General features: G+C 40.3%; 1 protein-coding gene across 1 annotated transcript in view; it reads left to right on the forward strand.

Moving 5' to 3' along the window:
* Positions 1-20,486, forward strand: part of LOC126561839 (tyrosine-protein kinase Drl) — a 483,362-nt gene that overhangs the window by 15,055 nt on the left and 447,821 nt on the right. The window contains exons 2-4 of the mRNA XM_050218172.1: positions 4,158-4,285; positions 14,893-15,130; positions 18,232-18,400. Coding sequence (XP_050074129.1) covers positions 4,158-4,285; positions 14,893-15,130; positions 18,232-18,400 — 535 coding nt within the window. The remainder of the gene's footprint in view (positions 1-4,157; positions 4,286-14,892; positions 15,131-18,231; positions 18,401-20,486) is intronic.

Here is a 20,486-nt window from a genome sequence, read left to right on the forward strand (position 1 = left end):
CCAAAACCGAGTGTCTCAGTGGCTCAAACCACTTGGTTGATGTCAGTAAGACGGGAAAAATGCGAAGCTAAATCCCTTTTTTTCGTTCTACATGACTCGAAGCAAATAAAAAAAAAACGAACACGAAATAGCAAAGAATGAGATGTTTGTGAGTGCTTAAAAATTGCGTCCATGCTTCCCTTAGAACTTGCCCAACAAACACTGCAAAAGAGGGCTCAAATCAAAGTTGCTGCCTTTGTAAATTCTCTCTCATACACCTCACGGTAAACCCGAACCCTCGGGTATTAAGGTTCCCTATTTTTAGCATTGTTTAATTTCAATCCAACCATTCCACCGCGTGCCGGGAGGACGCGTTTCATTCGCGTCCTGCGTCGCGATAAGACTTGCCGACGACGAGCGGACTGCCCTATTTCCCACAGGAAACCTACCCAGCTTCTCAATTGCCCGCGTTGCTCAGCCGCTGATTCCGATGCGTGTGTATTCGGTTGGAAATATCTCGCTTGAGCCACTCTGCCACATATTTCGCCAATATCTGCTACACCTAGAAACCATCGCCAACGGTGTGGGGGTTTTGGGGTGCTACGAACGAACCAAAGATAAGTTTTTGTGGGATTTGCCCTACCCTTAATATGTAGAAAGGTGGGACTCCTTTTTAGCACGTTCACTTCTGCCACGTGTCTATCGGTCCTATTTGCTAGGATGCTCACACCAAGAAGGGACCCAAAACTTCCACCTCCAGTGGTAACAAACCCCCAAAGATCTCTGTGGGGATATACGTGTATCTGTGATGATGCAAAGCACTACAGAGTCGGCAACAGCCAAACAGCAAAGGGTTCTACATTCAATTTTCCATGATAAATAAAATTGATAGTGGCGTCTGAGTGTTTTGAAACTGACTGACTTGACTGAATGGCGCTACTCACACACCCGAGCAACCTGATGACGGAAAGCGCTTGAACTGGAAAGTAGTTTCCATCCACCCGCCGACCTCCACCCTATTCCCTATCCGCCGCAAACTTTTCGTCCGGGTGAGGATGATAATTGCATTCCGGTGCGAATGTTTCGCAATTTCTCACATTGTGCCACTCACAAGTTAAGGTCCCATCTCTCCATCATTCCTTACCTTTCATTTTCAATCCATACGTCCATGCCCTCCGGCCTGCTGTACGTGTGCATTTGGCATCATGTGAAGAAGGAACACATTTTATCAATATGGTAATAGTTGGCGCAAAAGTTGGTCACTTAACATAATTTCCATCATATCGTCGTGTTCCTCTCGGTTCTTCGGGGGTGTTTTCGGTCGAAAGCGTATGCAAGCCCAAAAATCTTCCACAACCACAACGCATCACTTTGGTTGATTCATTTCCGAGCATTTCACGTACAGAAAATTATACGGTGAGGGATAAAGCGAGAAGAAAGTTTCGGTCGTTCTGTATGACACTGTAGTATTAGTGTAACTGGAAGAAAATTTTATTGATGATAGCATAGAAACTGAAAGTGGGAGCGTGTGTATGGATTAGTGTTGGGAAATTTACCGAAAAAAAAGGAACGGAACGGAACTGGTTCAAATCGCAAAAGGAACGGATTGCGACCCTGGAGTGCAAAAGAACCGATGCAGAAATTAAAAACGTTGATGAAGATGTTTAGCCGCAAATTTTTTCTAATAGATTATGACAGCCGGAAAAAATTGGGATTAGGGAAAAAAACAAAACCATAAACAGTGCTTATTTTTCATATTGAAAACTGAATATCCGATACGGAACGAAACAAAGCACGGAACGGAACAAAAAAAAACAGAACGGAATGAAAGGAACGGATTGGATGAAAAAGTCGGAACCAAATGAAAAAACGGATCAGAACGAAAGTATCGGAACGGAAAGATTTCGAAAAAAGGATCGAAACGGAACGATCGAAAAAAAGGAATGGAACTATTTCACTAGGCTCGAACCGGAACGGCCAACACTAGTTTCGGTGGGAACGGTTTAGTTTTCGTAGGTTTTAGATTTTTAATGTAAAGAGTTTTCATGCTATTTAGATTTAGAAGACGACTCTTATGCCAGACTCATATGTTTCCTGGTTTAAAAATTGAAAATATTATTTAAAGAAAATATAATAATTATAACAATTAATTTCAAGAAATTGCGAATCAACCCTGGTGTTTAAGACTCCCGCTCATTTAATAACTATAAATATGATTTGACAAGAAATGTTATCTGTACTAGTCCTTACTTTGTCTGATAATTGATATATTTTTTATTTCTCAATTAAGGATATCTTGGAATAGAAGTTCAAGAACGATTACTTAAAACTAGAAATATTCCTGAGATTTGGCGCATAATTACAATGATGCTGAAGCTGTTTTAGTTGCTCTTGTGATGAATCACAGAATTGTCCTACAGGAGTATTTGGATGTTTTGACTGAGGCAGCCCGATGGTGCAGGCGACAGCGCCACCGGTCTTCATATGGCAAGACCTGAGTTCAAAACCCATCCGGACCGTCCCTCTGTAGTGAGGACTGACTATCCAACTAGTTGGTATCGGCAAGTCTAGTAAGCCATTTTCAATGGCCGGCGTGGCCTAAGAGGTCGCAAAGCCAAGAAAAAGAAGAAGCAGAGTGAACAAAAGTATTGAACTAATTAAAACAATAAGTCAGAGTTTCATTTTCTCTTCTACTTCCTTGCTTAGCGACCTTCAAGGTCAAAAGCCGGCCCTCGAATAGCTTGGTAGATTTATTGATCAGGAACGCTTCGGGCAGAAATTGAACTTCAGTCCTACCGTGTGAAAACCGACAGCTCTGTAGCCTCAAGCACCAGCCCAGGAAGTTTCATCAGAAAGAGCTATTTTTCAGCAGATTCGGAACATCTCGCATGCAGTGTGGATGTGTGTATATGTGTGAAGGCAGCTGGTTAATAGAATTCAGTATATTCTAAGATGCTTTGTGCACGGAAGTCAAAATTTTATATTCATTTCTGAAAAATATTCTACACAGGGAGACTGTATTACATCTAGTTACATCTGTACGACACAAAGTGGTTCTCAAGTAACTTGTCACATGAAGTAACGTTGGAAATTTTGTTTTAAAATTATTTCAAAGCCTTTCAGTCCTAATGTCCTTTAAATTTTTTTCTGGCTTCTAAAAAAATTTTAAGTATAAAACGATTCTCATTTGGAGTTTTACTTTGCGTATGCAATTGCGTCACAAATCCAATTCCATTTCCTACATTCTTAATTCCTTCGAAACCCCTTCCAACGCCCTGCCCAATATTATTACGCGTACGTGTAATGAACTTTCCCAACTATACCCGATGTGCCTTTCATAAGGAAATGAGAAATTCGAGCCAAAGATTCATCGCACTTTCGGTTGCCATTTGTATATGTGGCTGTAGCTGACGTGCTTCATTCCTTCCAACAAGCTTTGTTGTGCCTGAATTTCTCTTCTCGTGCTAAATTACCAAACACCGTAAACCTCTAATAACAGAACCGAACACACACACAACCACATCCAGCTCACACACGTTTTGTTGCTTAATCAAGTGAGACATGTTCCGGTGCTGCTGTTGCTGCTCGTTGCCATACATTCCCGTACGTGTGTCGTTTGTCATTCTATTTTATGGTGCCCGATGTAACGTCTGTATGTAACGCAGCATTTCCGACATGCCGTACTAAAAGCTGATTCAACCCGAATCTAAAAGCTAGCGTACGATCTGTTGCTGCCAGTTACCATAACCCTTTCCGTGGGTTACCAATAGGTTGACGTGAGCTACCAGGGAGCCAGGGAGAAGGATTTTGCAACAATTACGCAACCCGACGGCGCACGTCTGAAGGTGCCGTCAGCAAACACTTCCGTACACGCCGGAGCTTTTGGGGCACCTCATTACCTGCTAACAACGGGGTTAGATATTTTATTTTAATTACGTTCGGGGGGGTGGAAAAAAAGGAAAGTGCGCCAACACAAAGACTCCTTAATTCCATTCTACATTTCCTGTACCACGGATCGGGACAATATTCTTGGGTCTGTGGTTTATGATGGTGGCGTGAGTGTTTTAAAACATGTTCTGTGCGCTTTGTACACTTTACTTCTTTATGCATTTTGGGGCGAGTGATTTTGTGCACTGTGAAAGTTATTTTAATTGTAATTTTTTACTTGCTTTTTTCAGGTATCGAAGCCGATCTCTTTTACGTCCGTGATGGTGCTGTGAATGATTATGCTATGAGCTTCGTTGTACCAATGAAGCCTGGCATCGATTTTTTACGCTTTTCCTGGCAAAGCCGCACCGCATATCCGGTAAGTAATGGAAGAAAACATGGTTTTAAAGGAATATTGAAAATGCTTTGAAATGGCAGATAAAGCATCGTTGTTCACTCAGAAAACTATGAACAATTTGATCATAATGGACATCGGAAACTTTTACGTTGCGATTTATTTTTTTCTTCTTAAACTAGCCAGGGCCCGGTAGAACCTACCTTTGTGCCCGCACACTCTGGGATCCATGCAAATTCCGAGATGCATTTAAACCTTTTTATTGCATTGACAGCCATTGGTCGTAACGCTAATAACTAAAGATAGAAATTTTTGACACTCTCACCGGTTCGAATACATGTTCTTCTACAAAATGGACGTGAAATGGCACATTTGCTCGGATGTATAGGTGTAATAGTTGTCAACATTTCTTATCGGCTGTCATTGTTTAGCATTAGAAAAAGAAATATGTAAAGCATATATGATAAGCAATTTCGACTCTGAGCAACGATAAGAGACGCAACTCTTATCGTTGCCAGTAATCATACTTGAACTAATTCTAACCCAAATTAACAATTGGTCCGGAATGTGCCAATACGTAGCGAAGGCAGTATCTGTGGGTTTTCAAAACAGGGCCCCGATTCGTGGTAATAAATTGTTGCGGTATTTGTTCTTCATGTGGTTGTGCTGAAATTTTAAAATTTGTTATTTTTCCATCGCCATGCGCTACGGAATCTTAAGCTCTCCTTCTCGTTTAGTCCTAATATTATTCCCTCATCTATCCCAGAGGCGGATATTCATATAAGCGGACTGATCGGCGGACATAAGATAATTGAAGTCTTTGTTCGTTTCCCTAGTCTACTCATCGTTGGAATATGCCTCAATCATTTGATCCCCCTCTAGCGTTGGAGCTATAGGAATAGTGGAGTGGATTCAGAGGACTTTCAGTCGCTTTGCTATACGCAATGTATTTGGCATTTCTGGCTCAGCGTTGCCGTCGTATCCTGTCTCTTGCTGGGTCTGAATAGGTGCGAATGATTATTGTTTTAATTATTTTTCCAATCTGTTTGGCTTCTCCGTTTCCCTATCTTCCTTCCATGCTCGTCTTCGTGCACCCTCTCTATCTAGCTCCCCTTCCTGATCTATTCTTTTATTTTAATTCAAAAAAAAATTGTTTTGCTCTTATAATGCTATAGTCGAGAATTTTTCAAAATTGTTGCAAAACAAATTCATAATTAACGTAAAACCAATCATAAAACTTGTAGCGATAGAGTAGCGCATCCTTCCTGTATGAGCATTTAGATATAATTTGGAAAATCTTCGAATTTTCGTGCAATCTAGTGCTCGTTGGAGGGATGTACACCCGCCTTTCTCTCATTTCTTGCTTCGCTCGCTGCACTCGCTTGCTCGCTGTTGCTAAGTTACTAAGCAACGAAGACGATCGGGGGTGGTTCGGGTACGTCGCGCATATATAGAAGATTTTGCTTACATTTGTAAGCAACAATCTGAATTACAAATAGAGTCTGAAAATAATAAAAGGAACTCAAAAATCTAAGTTCAGTGACGGTGGCAGAAGCAATCCAGTGTAAATCATATAAAACAAACTCGTGTGCTCAATAAGTAAGAAATTAGTAAGAAATCGTGAAATCGATTGTTGTCACAAGTGTGGTAACCCTGGTATGACCGGGGCCGAGTGTTTGTCTCTTTGCAATCGGGTGGAGTATTTCGGATGAGAGATTTGGGCGGATGGTAATAAGCCGGGATCGATTTCTAGCCTCGTCGAAGCTAGTTTTCAAATTGACCATGAGTTTATTCTAATTAGTCGTTCTTATATACCTAAAAATGCTTACATTTGCTTCGTTTTTTTAATGTTGCTGCAATCGATTTGATTCGATTTTAAGTGGATATTGCTGCTCAGCACATGTAGGTGCATGACGTCGCACCCATTGCGGGAGCAGCCAGTGTCAGCATTTTGTAGCCTCGTTCGCGGTTAATGTCAGCACTTCGTTCCGGTTCTACACTTAGCGACACCTGATTAACCGGTGAGAGTTTGAGTGAGTTTGGTGATGGGACAAATGGAGATGCGTCGGGTTAAGCTCGGCGATCATTTTTGATTAATACAAAAAGTAAACTTACGAAGAGAAGACAGTATTCTTATAGATCTCTCTGATTTGTAACCGAGTTATGTTCGAGAATTTAAAAAAAAAAGTTATTGTACTGTAAGTAAAATTCCTACGCCTCGTTTTTGTTTAACTTTTTATTAAGGCAACAACTACTTTACGTTAAGCAATACGGTCTGGCCGTCTTTTATGAATAAAAAAAACTATTTAAAATATTGTTATGTTGAATTATCAAAAAATTGCCACGATAGCACCAAATATCGCCTCATAATTAAATCCTTTCATAGCTCACAGTCAAGTGCAATTATCTTCGAACCCAATATTTTACTCATTTTTCACACGCCTCGTCTATCAATATGGACGGCCTGAAAAGACTTTTGCAGGATGGGTTGTCCTGTGTCATTCTCATGACATAACCAGTCCACCGGAGCCTGGAGGTTTTGATTCACTGACCCATGGTGACACCGCCGTACAGCTTGTCATTGAATTCCATTGTCATTACACCTTGGACAAAAAATCCTTCTGAGAATCTTCCTCCCGAGTGCAGCTGAAAGGCCAGTTTTGGACAAATTCGATATCTCAGAGACGTGTGAGAGTACTGGGACTGTAAAGTTTGCGTACACTGTACTGTTTTGTGTGCTCTGATGATTGTGTACCGTCCCAGCTTCGTACCTCGCTAGAGGTTTTGCAGTGTGACTCGTTGCTAGTCAGAGCTATGCACCCTTGTGCGTAGTTCGAACTTGTAAAGTTTTGAATGACCTAAAAATGCAATCACCAAACATGAACGATCCCTGATAAATTGATGTTTGTTAGAAAAGCCACCATTATTTTGGTTTTTGTCTTGTAAATCTTTATCCCAACTGTTTATGCCTCCTGCTCGATTCTTTGGCTAACTGCTGCTACATAACAGAGCTTGAGACTCCAGAGGAGAGGAGTCTCTATCCTATATATCTATTATAAAATAAATGCTTATTGTCACCACAAGCGGTGGTGACAATACGGTGGTAAGCCGTAATAATATAGTATAAATAAAATATTAAAAAATAAATGAATAAAATAAATGCTTCTGTTTTATTAGTTTTAAGACGTCTTGGCTTTCCTCGCGGAAAAAATACGTCAGGGCATTCAATAAAAACTCACTTTGAAGGCAAGGCTACAAAGGATAGCTACACACCAATAATAACTTATGCATGAATCTGAACACAGGACCCTGCCTGTCTCAAATGTCTGTCTCAAAACATAGATTAAAGAATTGTTCAGTAAGGTGACCTGTGTAATTGACAAAATGTGCCAATTTTGAATTCGTCTTTGGGAAACTGTTTGCTCAGTGTTGCAGGCGAATAGAAAGAGTATTATTTTTTTCTTGGTAGTTTGCTCTGATGGCTAATCATTATATATAATATTGGAATATTATTATGTTAAAAGTTGTAAGTTTTCAATGTAGAGAAATACGGAGTGATAAAACGCTGGTGCCTACCGGGCACATAAAGACAGCAATTTGTTACACACAGAATAGCTTCAATCTCGACTTTTTTTTAAATTAATACAAAAACAGTCTTTCGTGGTCATGAGCAATTCAATGTGGATGATGTCAACTAATTTGCGCTTGGATTTTAGCAAAAATTTGAGGACGAAACCTGACCACTTCTCTTTGAATATTTGCTGAAGACTTAAAATGACAAGACAAATCTTGTCATTTCCACTAAACTCCTTGGCAAATAATCACTTTGTTAGACCAGTTTTGGTTTAAACAAGCTGAGACAAGTAATAAAAAATTCAAAAAATCGACCAATAGTGCCCAGCGCTTTTTTCTGTGATCATGTAAGTTAATTAAACTTCAATGTGAACAAATTTCCCAGATAATCAGAAGAACCTTTCCACTCTATTTACGGTTCACAACACACACATAGTGCTCAAATATGTCGATTCTTCACAACGAACACTTTCTATTCACCTCACTTGGGTGCAATGATGCGATATCCGATGAAAATGCAGACAGCTTCCCCTAGCGGCTTACGAAACCCGTATCCCGTCCCTTCAAGCAATCTCATGCCCAATCGTTCGTACTGTACCGCAATTTTTGCGTTTCATCACGTTTATGATGTCTGATCGGAATATTCTGTGCCATTTTTTATTATCCTTCCTTACCGGAAAGATCCTCCAGCAGGTCCGTGTGTCAGCCAGTAGACACTACTTTTGTGCAAACATGAGTGTGTACGCAGTGTAAACAATGGATACCGATTCTGCACCATTAGGCAGGAATTGCATCCGACTATTTAGATGGTGTCCGCAAAAAAAAACAAAGAAGAATGTTCGGAGTGGTCTTACACCATATCCCTTCGATAGCCATCGGAGAAGAGATATGTTGCGGATAAAGTCGATGATACGATCAAGTCCGGGATGGGATGCCTGGGTCGTGTTATTGGTCGTGGTTGCTTGGCCATACATGCTTTTGGCGCTGATCCCAAAACCAACCGTGGTTTTTGGTTCGTACCTTTTGCCTCCTTTTTCCCGATAACGGATGGAAAGACAGCACAAGGAAGTGTAACGCTGCATTACAATGAAGCTTTGCGAGGGATTGGAAATTGAGCGAAAGCTTTGGATCGTACGATTTTTTAGCAAATCCTTTGTGGCCGTGCTTGGATTTTCTTCACACGTACCGTACGGCAGCAGACAAAGTCTATCGTTTAAGTAAAGCTGCTATGGTGGAATATTAGCGATTTTCTTCCGTTCTGCATTTACTGTACAGAAAAAAAAGCTTCGGAATATTTTGAATCATTTAACTATTTGCAATTTCCTTTCTCCTTAAACGCTTGCCAACACAAAGCAACAAAATATCTTCAATCAGGATAGGTTTGATTTTTTTACGGCCCATGTAGACGCGGTTTAGGTATGCAGAAAAGTGAAATTGTTCCTCCTTTAATCAATAAAATTTCCATTCTTTATTATTCTTCCTTACAAAACAAAAACAAAAACTCCTCTCGCAATCTTCCTCAGCTGTTGCGAGAAAGACACGATGACATTCGTTTTAGGTGGCGCACTTAAAAAAACACCGAATCGTTTTGCGGGGAAAGTTTGAACCGGAAAAGTGCCCGGAACGCTGCCCACCCAACCGAACTGGGTCAAACCTAATTTGCACTGCTAAACCTCGACGGGAATGGCAAACGGGACGGGAAGTTAACAAAAATTCTGCCATCATTAAGCCAACAAAACGCTTGTCCATGTAGCGTTGATAAAGTCCTTAGACCTCGAGCCACCCCATCATTCGGAGTCGTGTTGTGCTGGTTAGGAACAATCCCTTCTCCAATCGCCCGATAAGGCAAACACAACTTTGGGTAACAGTAATAGGAACGCCAAAAAGTAGTAACGAGAAAAAAAAAGGCTTTGCCTACCGTGAAACGTTTCATCCTGTGTAATGTTCTTTCGTTTCACTTTCTTTTCCACTTAGTTTGCATGTCAATGGGTGTGGAAAATGAACAAGAAACGGCAGTTTTTACACAGGACTTCCTGCAGGATTGGTACGTGGGAATAAAAGAAAACCCCTGAAATGGTGCGATTCATTTGAGCGTTTGTTGGTTTACATTTGTTTCGTTGTGTTGTGAGTGTTTGTTTTGGATTTTTTTCTTTCACTTCCTTCGTGCTTACACCTTCCGCCTTGGAGAGCTTGTCGTGGAATGGAACTCGTTCCATTAGAGTTGTAGCAATTTTCCGTTTATGCAAATTATTCGATGACAGTTTCGTGTCAAAGTTTTGGTAGTGATTTCTACCAACACTGCCAAGCGCGTTGGCAGAAACGCACGAAACGAATAGATAGAGACGTTCTCAGCTGTTGTTGATTTTAAGTTGTTAAAAGAAAAGCTACTTAAAAAGGCTGATAGTAAACACGCTGAAACACGCATCGGATTATACGTACAAATCTGAGCTGTGGAAAACCTTGACGATTAACAAATGTTTCCATTCTCATGTTGAATGTTGAATACACAGTGCTTAACGTAAATGTACGAGCATATGGTTTTTATACAGAACAGCATAATAAATCATTCCTAGGTTTTGTCTTCGGCAACGCTTCATTGATGAAGCATATTTTAGTTGTTTCGCCTTTAACGTCTTTTGGTTTTATTTATTTTAGTTTTACAAATATTAATGCGTCCTGCAGCCGTCTTTCTTTCGATCACCTACAAAAAAAGCTTCTTTTGTCGAACCACAACATATATTTTTTCGCATTTATACAGATAAATTAATAATGTTTTTTTATGATTGTATCTGTGTCCAATGTGATGGTCCTACGCCTCTCCCTGATGCTTTTACGCATTTTTCCTGATCTCCGATTTCAGCTTCGGGCTTTGAGCAGTAGCAGAGTTGTCTTTTAAGTACCCTGCGGAGACAGTCACTTGAACCGTTCTTAACAAATATAGTAGATTGAAATAGTTTTGAGATTTTATTTTACCGTTTTGTTTCTCAGAATTGTAAGTATATGATTGATTTTCTTCGATTCCTTCAACATTAAAATATCGTGGCCCAATCATTGATTTGCTCTAGCTGTTCTATTTGTTTATAATTTTTATCATCCAAAAATTGCGTACTTCTTCTTTCTCTTCTTCTTCTTTTATTCTTTCACTTTGATCCTACATACTACAGAAATTTCGGTCTGCCATAACTGACTTCCCTGACAACCTGAATATTTAATGCTGAATTATCACTACTCTATTGACAAAATTGCATTAATAGCCACTACTAAGGGATTCTCCGATGCAAATTTGCCCTAGTAGTACCTAAGTAAGCAGATTTTGCCAATAGGGTGTTAGTAATTTTTTGCTTTCTTTTCGTGAATGTTATGTAAACTATTAGCAACGCAAACGAACAAAAAAAACTATGAAAATGGTGTCTACATATGGTAGATCCTTAAGCGAAAAAAATATGGGCAACCCTAGTAGTACGGTAAAAATACAAAAGGAAAGGAATTCTAACGATGGATCGAATCTGATTGCATCAAAAGTCAAGCAAAAACTGAAACAACTATTTTTTTTAATTTAAACGACCGATTTTTGCGCGAATCTAGATGAAAGATCATTCTTTACAAAGATGAAGAATGGTATTTTTTGCGCTTATCTCATTCATTTATGTTTTCATTTTAAGTATTAAAGAAAGTTTAAGTTTGACAGCTCAATTTTAACTCTGGTTCCTTAAGTTTATCATAGTTTTTTTGTTTTAAAATTAGATTAAGTTCATGATTGTATAGCCCATGAGGTAATTTTTTTTTTTTTTTGTAATAAACAATAAGTAAAATATTAATAACCGCAAGGGGTAATTTAGTTACGTTATGCACTGTAACTTTTGTTTCTGTTACACGAAAGCTCCTTAAAGAAATGCTTCAACCGTAGAATATGGTTCCAGCTATAGCATGGACCAAGTGGATTAATTTAAATCAAGAACCAATTCTTTAGTGCAAACACTCACACAGTAGGACTAGATAAAAAAAATATATAGTGCCAACTTCCGCTTTCCGTTCGACAAATCGCCATAAATTTCAATTTCGTTCGATACGCTCGAAACCCTCCCCAATTGAACTGGTGGTCAGTATTGGTGGTATCGGAAGTCGGAAAATCGTTATTCTACCACAAAAAAACTAGCACTCACACACACGCACACACACACTCAAACACACATTTTGTGTGAAAACCCCAAAGTGCGGTTTGTTTGCCTTCCCTGTCCGGTCTCACGATTTTGATGCCATTCGAAACGGAAATTTAGAACCGTTCGCTGTGTGCTGTAAGCGGAACTTGTTCGTTCAATAGATTCTCTTCCTTTTAACTTTGCTTTTTTTTGCACTGTGCTGACTGGGCAGGAACTCGACCAGCAAGAGCAAACCAACACACACATATAGGCAGTAACCCCTTTCATTCAACAGATGCTCCTGCGCTGGAGTTCGGTATCGGTGCGAAGTGTTTGGAGTATTCCCATGTGCTCCCACGGGAAATGTGGCCCGGAACGATCACCGGACATTCTTTATGTTCGAATGAAATGAAAATTTATCTCTCAATATAGCCTGGCCAGGCATCATTCAAAAACCGGAAGCAGGTATTACATTTTGCGTTTTAGCAGCGCACCCTGAGGTGAAGTCCGAGCGGTTCGATTCATTGCCCTAATAAATCTTTATAATACGAAAGCATTCCACAGTTTTAAAAGATGGTTGGTAGCTCGCACGCGGGGCGATGATAATGCACCCAAGCAACGGCTTATCATTGTAGCGCTCAGTTTTCATTAGCTAACCTTCATCCAACACCAAAAATAAGGATCTTATTAGAGGCTTTTATTCTTTTGGGCTAAAATTTGGTGCGCATTTTGCCGTGCTTTTAACTACCAAAAAAGGCTCATTCTCGTTCGCTGCCATAATAAAATTACACGCAACACCATTAGCCACAGTTTACAACTTTCACCACGGCTAATGGAACTCTGCCACGTTTTCCTAAGACATTCCCCAAAAACAAAACCCTTTCTCCAGCCAACTAAAAAAGGGGGGGGGGGGGGGGCAAAAAAGGAAAACGAAACCAGCTTTCAGCGACAGTAAACTCCATAAAACTGACGGAACTAATAAAGTTATGCAGCAAAGTGCGTGTATGGCCCTGGTCGGTTTGTCACTGTTTCAGGAAAAATAACAGACCAAAAGCCCCGGTTCCGGATGCACGGGGAAAAAAAACCCTGTTTTCCATACCATCGCTTAATGCAATCAAAGCGAGATATCTCTCCACTGACCTTGCTGTTTGGCTGTTGAAAACCGTGTCCTTCCCCCGCCTCGGGTGTCTTGTTTGATTTAATTTGTCAGCCAAGCGACTTGAACTTTCAAGTCGACAAAATCTGCCCGAAATAAACTCAATTAATCAGCGTCGAGTCGTGTCGTTGTTGCGGGAGTCGGGCGCGTCGAATTGTGCTGCTAAAAGTCGTCCACTTTCGCCGGTCGGTCGGTTGCCATTTGCAAACAAACTGACACTGGTGAAGTTCAAAATTCAATCAAAATACATCCCTGATTGGGTCGGGACCAACATTAACCGATGGGCACGATTTCCTTGCCTTTTTTTTTTTTTTGCTGTTGTTGCCAGAGTTTAAAAGCATCAAAATGGTGGACAAATGAAATTATCCTCTTTGCAGTAAAGCAGGAAGCATGGCTTGATGAAATTGTAAATATGTTTTTAATAAAATTTCAAAACGAAACTTCTCACCCACCATGGGGATGTAAGTAGGAGGATAAGTTTTGGAACAAATATGACAGCTCAAAGAACATTCTGCTACAAACATATTACACTCCTAGTTAGCCTTTGTTCCTGGGGAATAGAGTGAGAACCAAGTCCTCTCCGGTCGGACCAGTCGAAAAGCGTTCAACAGCATCCTGTACGGCCCAGACCGATTTCGAAAATTTCCAACTACGCGAAACCAATATGCTACGTGTGGGGAAAGAGCACAAGGGTGCAAGGCTATTTGTTGCTTGCCCTTAATGCGATTACCGACGGTGCAGACGAGAATCAATTAGTTCTCTTTGTTGTTTTTAATTAGATTCCGAGAGTGTCAGACAGGTCCCGATTGTTTTATCGCCACCGAGCGCTTGATGACGAGGTGCGTTGTGATGTGGTGAAGCAGAAAGTTTGCCACTGAGAGGTCTCTTGTACATGTGAATGGTAAAGACAGGTTTTTACTCACATATTGATTAAGCTTTGTGTGCTAGTAGTCGTTTCATTTGGTCGTTACTTTTACATGATCTCTACTTGGAACGGAACGCATTTTTCATTGTGATTCTATTTTATTCTTCACTTTGTTAAAAATAAGCTTAACTTTACTCTTCTTCAAATGGCTTTCCGCTCATTGCTAATACAGACACGAAATATTTAATTGCCCTTTCGTGCTCCAGTTCATCTAAAATGCTTCTACTTCATTAACCATCGCACGGTGGCGGGACTTTGGGCGGAACCAAACTTGCTCCAAACTCAATCAAACTGCGCTTCACTCAAGATCAATCACCCACCGAACGTCGAGTGGGTCACGAAAATTTTAATTAAAAGCATCGTTACATACTTTTTGCCCGGGTTTGCCGGGAAAAACTTGCGATAAAACTTTTGCGCCGAACCAAGTCCGGTCCATCTTCGCCTGACTGGTACAGCACCGTCCATCGCTTCATTAAGCTTTCCTCGCACTTGTATTCCACCGTTTCCCCTGTTTTGTACACGATAAATCATTATCGGTAAATTTATTTCGCAGATCACCAATGCTGATTCAATATTGAATATTAATTTACTTCGTCGGTGCTGTACGGTTCGGTACGACGGTGATGATGATTACTGTCCCGCTGAGCAGACACATCTTCTCGTACGATTACCATCAATTAGGATGTTCCATTTAGAGAGAGAGAGAGAGAGAGAGAGAGAGAGAGAGAGAGAGAGTCTTCCACGTGTAATTTGCAGCATTTTTATTCAGTCTTTTATTTCTCACTTTTCCCAACTTTGCTTGCGCCTTTAACCATTGCTCGTTGTTCTTTTTTTGCAGCTTCCTTACACGATATCGGTCCACTACGATGACAACGAAGGTGCGGTACAGCATCCCGAGCTTGACATTCCGACCAGTGGCATCATCCCGCGGACGGTGGAAAGCTTCACCGTGCATCTCGTGTGCTGGGGAAACGTCACCAAGGAGGTGCCGGTTGGCATTCATCTGCACGTCGAAGGACCACCGAAGCATAATGACACGAAATTGATTATCAAGCGAAACAAAATTTGCATCAAAGGTGAGTGAGTGGAGCAAATTCAGTCAAAACGTAAAGTTATTTATTTTATTTTATGGTTGAAAGTTCGTCATTCAAACAGTTTTTTATTTGGTCATCGTCATTAGATGGCGTGTAAAAAAAAGGCATCATTTAGATATTTAGTAGCTCAATTATAGGACTACAAAATGATATACAAAATGTATCGATACAAATGGAAATATATTATTGCTGTCCTCTTTACTTTCAATAACCACTGAAACACCGGAACTACGCTAACGAACAGTGGGCATTGTGCAACAGAACATAGGACAAATTGTTTGTTTTTAAATATATTATGAATTTTAAGGAAATTGTCCGTAATTGCGTTGAAGTATAAAAAGCAAATTTACTTCCTTCATTTTACAAGTTCATGATAAGATGCAGCTATTGTATACATATACAGCCTCATAGCTCAAACGCTAAGAGAGTGAGTGAGCTATGCAGCTCGAACGTGTGCAGAGGTCCTTTACTAGGTTTGCCGCCAGGAAAATCTAAGTAAAGCAAGCCTCTGCACTTGTTATGAGGTCAGATGTCGGATACTTGGATCAGTGTTCCTCGAATCCCGTCGTGCCAATGCCGAATACTCCTTTAACGCAATCATCCTGATAGATTGTACTGTCTCTGCTCACCTGCTCCGTCTCTGCTCTCCTCAATCCCTTTTTATATCCCCTCCGGTAACCCGCGTAGAAGGGGATCTTCTTGTTCCTTCTAGGCGCACAGCAGTGGGGCGTAAGGACTCTTTACTGCGTGCGGTTGCAAGCCTTCAACTCCACGTCTCACCTTTTTAACTTCCACCTTCCCTTGATATCCTCCTCCTTGATATCCTCCTTGATATCCTTTCATTCCCTCCTATCCTCATCCTTATTATAAGTTTCTATTGCGTTTTTTGTACGTTAGGTTAGGTTAGGTTAAGTTAGGTTAAGGTATTTTTTAGTTGCACTATTTTTTAAGCAAATTTTAGTTAAGCCACTAGGCAAACAAATGAATTAGAGTGAAGAAAATATTTTGGGATAGCAAAACGAAACCGAAAGTTTATTTATGAAGATTTAAGATACACGCAATACGCTCAAATGACCCCATATTATCAATGGCACGGGAATTCAACAGATTGTCTGAGCATTTTGATGAGTGTAGCAGCAATCAAGGAACATCTGCTGTTTCTGTTACAATTTTCTGTTTTAAATTTCGTCTAGTTGAGCCATATTCCGGTGGAATATGAATTTAAAAAAAATCAAATACCAAATATCGGTTACAGTATTATGGATATATGCCTGACCTGTCAATTCTTCCATTTATTTCCTTAATTTTACCCTTAGCTGGACAGTCCAGGAAGCGTACAATGTCATGTCACGAGCGGCGCAATTTTCACATTATTTAAACCTATCATAAGTCCCTAGAAGCGAGGGTTTAATAGAGATTTAATGCTGAAATTATGCTTTTGTCAATAAACTCAAGACTAAAGATATTATTTCGATCAAAAGATTCACCTTTTAGTTAGCGACTCAATACCGTATTTGTTTGAAACGTGCAATATCGATTGACGATGTTTTTTGCTGAACAACAATACAGTTTAAATTCCACTATAATAACCAATAAAAAACAATTACAAACATTTAACTTCTCTCGTAGTATAAAGGCATATTAGTAGTTAGAGGCATATTAAATTATCAAAAAAGAAATCATGTTTAGTATTTGATTTATTTATTTACCTCAATCGAGCCCATAGTGAAATGCTCTATCATCAAGGCTCTCCAAAATCGCTTATGCCCTTTTTTGTCGTACCTCATTTTCCATCCCAATTCCGGATTGAATACCATCGTGTGTGCCTGCAACCCGCACCAATACACCGACCCAAATCTATCGAATGTTGATTGCATCACATTCATTCAACCCATCTTTTGCCAAAATTCGTTCCTCTTTTTTCCTCTCTCTTGTACGGGTTGATATCGCTTTTCAAATCGATGCGGCATAAAATGCAAATTGATGGCTTTCGATACGAGGTTTGCCTTTCCCGTCGAACCGTGCAGCGCCCCCGTTTTTTTGCTACAAAACCACGATGTACGATTTCGACAGCAGACTGTGAACCGATTTAGAACTGATTATTTAGAATAAAATATTCACACACGCACAATAGGCCAGAGGAGAACTCTCGTTTCGATTTCGATTCTCCTGTTTGAGGGGTTATTTCTTGCGTGATAACCAATTCATTTCGCAGTCAAAATAGATCGGGAATCTAATTTATTCCGATAACATTTACGGGTAGGAAAATTTGACTCGGTTTATTTTTTAATAAGAAGCCATTCGTTATATTATTTTAATTAAAAAAATCTTAAGCCACCACCAGCACCAGTACCACCACCAGCACCAGTACCACCACCAGTACAGCAGATAAATCGTTCCGAAAAGATTACACTATTTGTGCATGGATCGTTGAATTAGTCTTAAGTAAACTTGCTTTTCGCTGGATTTGCCAATATTTTCCTTCACCAACGGCGATACCTTTTCTCACCCCAGGAATGCGATAAATTTCAATTAATTCCAACAGCTCACTCCCCTATCCGGAACAAACAGAAACAAAGAATTTCTCAAACTTGCTTGCCCTATTCACTATCGTGAAAGCGTGTTGCCGCACAACATTAAATACACCAAAGCCCTTGCCCAAACCACAACTAGGCCGTACTAATCGAGGTTTTCTCGCGAGTTTATTACGAGCAAAAGCAACTCCTTAAACCCCTACCGCTCCCTAAACGATTCTGCGAGGTATTGTCGATAAAAAATAATGTTTGTTTTGTCGCTGCTCATCGGCAAACATCGGTGTTTGGTTAACCACAGGCAAACAAGAAACAAATGAGAATATAAATTCCACCGTAAAGTTCCATTACTTAAGCGCCGGCAGGTCGGAGCAGAACGAAGAATTTCTAACTGCGTGTTTCAATCGCGTTAGTGACAAATTTTACAAACAAGCCTCTAAAATAGAACCATTCACCAGTGGGTATTTTATGGCGTACCAAGCAACATTGCAACTGTGGCCCCGCGGGTAGAGGATAACAAATAAACATGTTTTTGCTTCGGGTTTCTTACAGGAATGCATCCGGCAAGGAATCGTCTACCGGCAGCGGAAATCGCACCACAGCAAGGACCGGCCCTGTTGGGTGCGGCCGCTTGCGCCCTTGGGCTTGTGCTGGTGGTGGGACTCATCGCCAGTGCCATGTACGTGCGGGCGCGTAAACAAATTCGGCAGGACTCGTTACAGTAAGTGAAAGTGAATAAATGAACATTATTGCTTGTTTACAGCGGCTGTAAGTTAGCCATGGGAATGTGTGCAGGTAGAGAATCTCACGTAGTTTCGTAGAAGCTTAAATCAAAAAATCCTTTTTTCTCCTGTAAATGTTACCTTCAAAACCCAAAGCACGCAGTATTGTAAACAATACTGCATAAACTGTATATTCGCCGAAAAAAGATTAGTTGTGAGCTTCTATTAAATGAGATATGTATAATTTGTTGAATAAAATTCCAATAATAATCACCTAATGGCCATTAATAGTTGAATCGTCTATCGGAAAATTATACTCTAAATTTTCAAACAAACACTCAGTCTTTTTAAGGTAAATCCGTGCATTTCTAGATGCCTGTTTTTCATTTACAAAGGTTTTATAATTATAAGTACGATTAGCAAACTTAAATCCTCAACACATACTCAATACGTAATTTCACATGCGTATTTACTTGTTTTGGCACGGAAATTGCAAATATACTGAAAATAAAGTGATTGATACTTAGTATATCTGTTAATACCCCAAGAAGTACAAAATTTATTTACAAAACCTCTTACAAAACCAAAAAAAAAGGTCTCAGAAACCCGAAGCCACGTAAAAACTAATTTTCTTTGGACTGTTCATCCCTTATGGTTTTACTTGGTCTGTATCACAGCTATAAATTTATAAAAATATTCAGCTACCAAATCTTCCTTCTACAAGCCTTAATTTAAGTTTATAAGCAAATCCTGAAAATAAGCAAAAATGACTCATGATTTTCAGCTGGATTTCATTTAGGAGTTATCGGGAGGCCGAGTACAAGCGATTATTATTGAATCTCACCAATCGCTTTGAACACTGTGCTGACTGACCTTGCAAAGAAGGCATCAGAATAAAGAACATTACAGAGTCTAAGTCCTAAGGCGCTACAACCGCTTAGCGGTCTTGGCCTGCTGCAGAAATCCTCTAAACCGCTCGCGGTCCAGCGCTGTCGTCTCTCAGTCCATCATCCCGACCTTCAAAGCATTAACGCCTTCACACCATCCCCATTTGGGCCTGCCACGCCTCCTGTGTGCACGTGGACGACCTAAAATGACTTTACGGGCTGGGTCGTTCGGCGTCATTCTAATGACATGACCAGCCCACCAGAGACTGGTGAACCTAATGCGCTGTAGGAAAGTTAGTTCATCGTATAGCTCGTAGAGCTCGTCATTGTAACGGCTCCTCCATTATCCTTCCACACATATGGCCAAAAATCCTTCTGAACATCTTCCTCTCGAACGCGACTAAGAGGGTTTCGTCAATATTCGTTAGTGTCCATGTCTCAGAGACGTATGTGACTATCGGGACCATAAAAGTTCTATATAGTCTCAGCTTCGATCGTCGCGAAGGTTAGATTTTTCTAATAACCATAAAGTTGGAAGAAACGCCATTGAATATAAGATATTTCCTTTGATAGAATTACTACCTGTCTCCCCAAGGAGCTTCGGTTTACGTCTACTAATTCGCTATTTTTAACGAAACAAACCATTCCCAATGCTAAATGTAATTCGACATTGATTACATGCAACATATGTTTAATAAACAAACAAAAAAATATAATAAACTTCCACTCAGATGAACCCACATCACGAATCCACCTGCTTGCTGGAAATTAGCCGTTGCTCTCAACTGCATGTAATACTTTTAAACCATGTTCCACGTGTCTTTACTTTAATAACAGTGTTTTGCAATCTCATCCGACCAACGTGCTAATATCGGTCTTGTTTCTCGAAAAGAACATGCACATCCTCCATGTTAGGTTTCTCCACATGCCAACCGGGAACCAAGGTCCAAAAACGGACCGTTCCGATGGTAACACATGTCTGAACATGTTCATTTTACCGTACTGTGGTGAAAATGGACGAGATCTCTGGTGCCTTGTTCCATCTGTTTACGGTTATGTCGGTGTGTATGTGTATGTGTGTGCATGTTTGTGCCCTAGACTTCGTCTTGTCAACACCCCAAACGGGAGTCAACACACATTTTTGAAACGCAAGACAGAACACAGATAATCCCTTTTCTGTACCGAATGTCCCAGTCTG

This window comes from Anopheles maculipalpis, chromosome 3RL, assembly GCF_943734695.1.
Source record: "Anopheles maculipalpis chromosome 3RL, idAnoMacuDA_375_x, whole genome shotgun sequence".
Classification (NCBI taxonomy): domain Eukaryota; kingdom Metazoa; phylum Arthropoda; class Insecta; order Diptera; family Culicidae; genus Anopheles; species Anopheles maculipalpis.